This window comes from Mandrillus leucophaeus, unplaced genomic scaffold, assembly GCF_000951045.1.
Source record: "Mandrillus leucophaeus isolate KB7577 unplaced genomic scaffold, Mleu.le_1.0 Scaffold70, whole genome shotgun sequence".
NCBI lineage: Eukaryota > Metazoa > Chordata > Mammalia > Primates > Cercopithecidae > Mandrillus > Mandrillus leucophaeus.
Window position 1 is genome coordinate 3,644,783 of NW_012107586.1, and position 2,436 is coordinate 3,647,218.

The 2,436-nt window shown below is 46.1% G+C and overlaps 1 protein-coding gene across 2 annotated transcripts in view; it reads left to right on the top strand.

Moving 5' to 3' along the window:
* STK36 (serine/threonine kinase 36) overlaps window positions 1-2,436 on the top strand; it is a 38,346-nt gene that overhangs the window by 5,979 nt on the left and 29,931 nt on the right. For both annotated transcript variants that reach the window (XM_011964601.1, XM_011964602.1), the window contains exons 7-8: window positions 1,219-1,312; window positions 1,612-1,781. In XM_011964601.1, the coding sequence (XP_011819991.1) occupies window positions 1,219-1,312; window positions 1,612-1,781 (264 nt within the window). The remainder of the gene's footprint in view (window positions 1-1,218; window positions 1,313-1,611; window positions 1,782-2,436) is intronic.

Below are 2,436 nucleotides of genomic sequence, written 5' to 3' on the forward strand. Positions count from 1 at the left end.
CACCCGGCTAATTTTTTGTAATTTTTAGTAGAGACGGGATTTCACCATGTTAGCCAGGATGGTCTCAATCTCCCGACCTCATGATCCGCCCACCTTGGCCTCCTAAAGTGCTGGGATTACAGGCGTGAGCCATTGTGCCTGGCCTCTATTTCTTTTTTAATTAATTAAATTAAAAAAAATTTTTTTAGAGACAGGGTCTCACCATGTTGCCCAGGCTTGTCTCAAACGTCTGGCCTCAAGCAATCTTCCTATCTCAATTTGTAAAGAGTTAGGATTACAGGCATGAGCCACTGCACCCAACCTTCTTTTATTTTATGTGGGGCAAGATTATAGATCTTCAATGGAATTTAAATGCAGTCTTCTGCCAGAGTGAAACCTCATTACAGCTTTGCTTTATCTGAGATGAAAAGGAACAACAAATTCCTCCCCTGTTGAGTTGAGGGGGCCCAAATAATTGTCAAGAATAATCTAAATGAAGGAACCTTAAGTGGAGGAGGTGTGCATAGGATATTTATTCTCCCTATGGGCAGATATGCAGGTATCTCCAGCAAGATCCATAGTTATACAGATCACTTTGTTTTAGAACAGTGATCATAATCTACTAGTACCTCTGTTCCTATTTGAGGCCCAGTTGAGGATTTCCCCAAAGATTTCTGTTATGGTATATCCTTTTCAGAGACTGTCTCCCTATCTCTCCACCTCTGAAGACTTGCAAAAAGATTTCTGTTTTTAAGTACTCCCAAACACACCTTCACACAATTACTTGTGCGTGTGAGTGTGCTTTTTACCAAAAATGCATCTGTTCCTACCCAGCCACAAACAAACCATCGTCAAAGGGAGGGCAGCGTGAATAGTTTGGGAGTTCTTTGAACGTTTGCTGTGTGAAGATCATTATGAAGGTGACATCTCTTTCTCCCAGTGTTTTTTCTCCCTTCTTTACAAAGTTGGTGCATGAAAATTTGTTTTTACTTCTGGGGTTACAAAATGTCTGTGAGCAGGATTTAGGGTCCTGTCCCTAGGAGGTGAAACAGTGGTCTGTCCATGATTTCGGCCAGGAAAATGGGACCTGAACAAAGTTTTCAGAGGGCATGATCAAGAGCAGCTCATCTGCTGTGAGAATGGATATGGGATTCTTGGTTTGCCAGTTCTGCTGCTAAGTTAGAGAGAGACTTAAGGGAAGGGAAAGAATGACTGATGGACTATTTTTTCTCTCTGTAGAACTTCCTGCAGGGACTGCTCACCAAAGACCCCCGGCAGCGACTGTCCTGGCCAGACCTCTTACATCACCCCTTTATTGCTGGTCGTGTCACCAGTGAGTTGTCAGGGTTCCCAGGGCTCTTGTACTTCCCAGTACTTCCTCCAGACTACTTCCCTTTCCCTTCCCTGACCATCTAGATCTAACATATCCTCTGTCCTCCACCAGGTTGAACTTTCTTCCTAGCCCTTTGCCTAACCTTTGCCACTTCCCTTGCAACCCCACTCTCTCTCTGTCACTTTTTCAAAATAATCTTCTTCCACAGAAGCCTGGAGACACTGAAGTTGTCCCTGGCCAAGTGGACATAGGGACTACGGCCCCCATGATCATGTCTTCCTCCTCTTCCCTCCCTGCAGTAATAACCGAGCCAGCAGGTCCAGATTTGGGGACTCCATTCACCAGCCGCCTACCCCCAGAACTTCAGGTCCTAAAGGACGAACAGGCCCATCGATTGGCCCCCAAGGGTAATCAGTCTCGCATCTTGACTCAGGCCTATAAACGCATGGCTGAGGAGGCCATGCAGAAGGTGTGTAGGGCAGACGAAAATATGTGAAATGACCAGGCTAGTGACTGGGGAGTTAGAGGAGGAGGGTGACTTTCTAGGGTTGGAGAAGGGCCATAAATAGCATTCATATTGTCCTATGGCAACCAAATAGCTCTGATCCAGTATTGCCCCCTACCTCCCATAGAAACCTCAGAACACAGGACCTGCCCTTGAGCAAGAGGACAAGACCAGCAAGGTGGCTCCTGGCACAGCCCCTCTGCCCAGACTCGGGGCCACTCCTCAGGAATCAAGCCTCCTGGCCGGGATCTTAGGCTCAGAAATGAAGAGCAGCTGGGTTGAGTCAGAGACTGGAGAGGCGCCACCTGCACCTCGGTGAGAAGGGTATAGCTAGGTATTTATAGGGTGAGGTGTCTTGCATATCTTTGATATGCAAATACAAAATAGTCCCTGTCACTAGCCACTGCCTAAATATGGGTAGAGCCTTAAGAGTCTGAGTCCTGGGTTCTTGGATTCTAATTATAGATGTTTTTCTGATTCATCAGGAAACTTGGGGACTTTCTCTTCTTTATGTACATTGACTGAAAGGTTGGCTGAAAGGGAAAGGATCATCTCCATCCAAGAGGGAAGATTGTTTTGAGTTGAGAGCCATAGGTGAAAACTGCAAAGTAGACTCGAG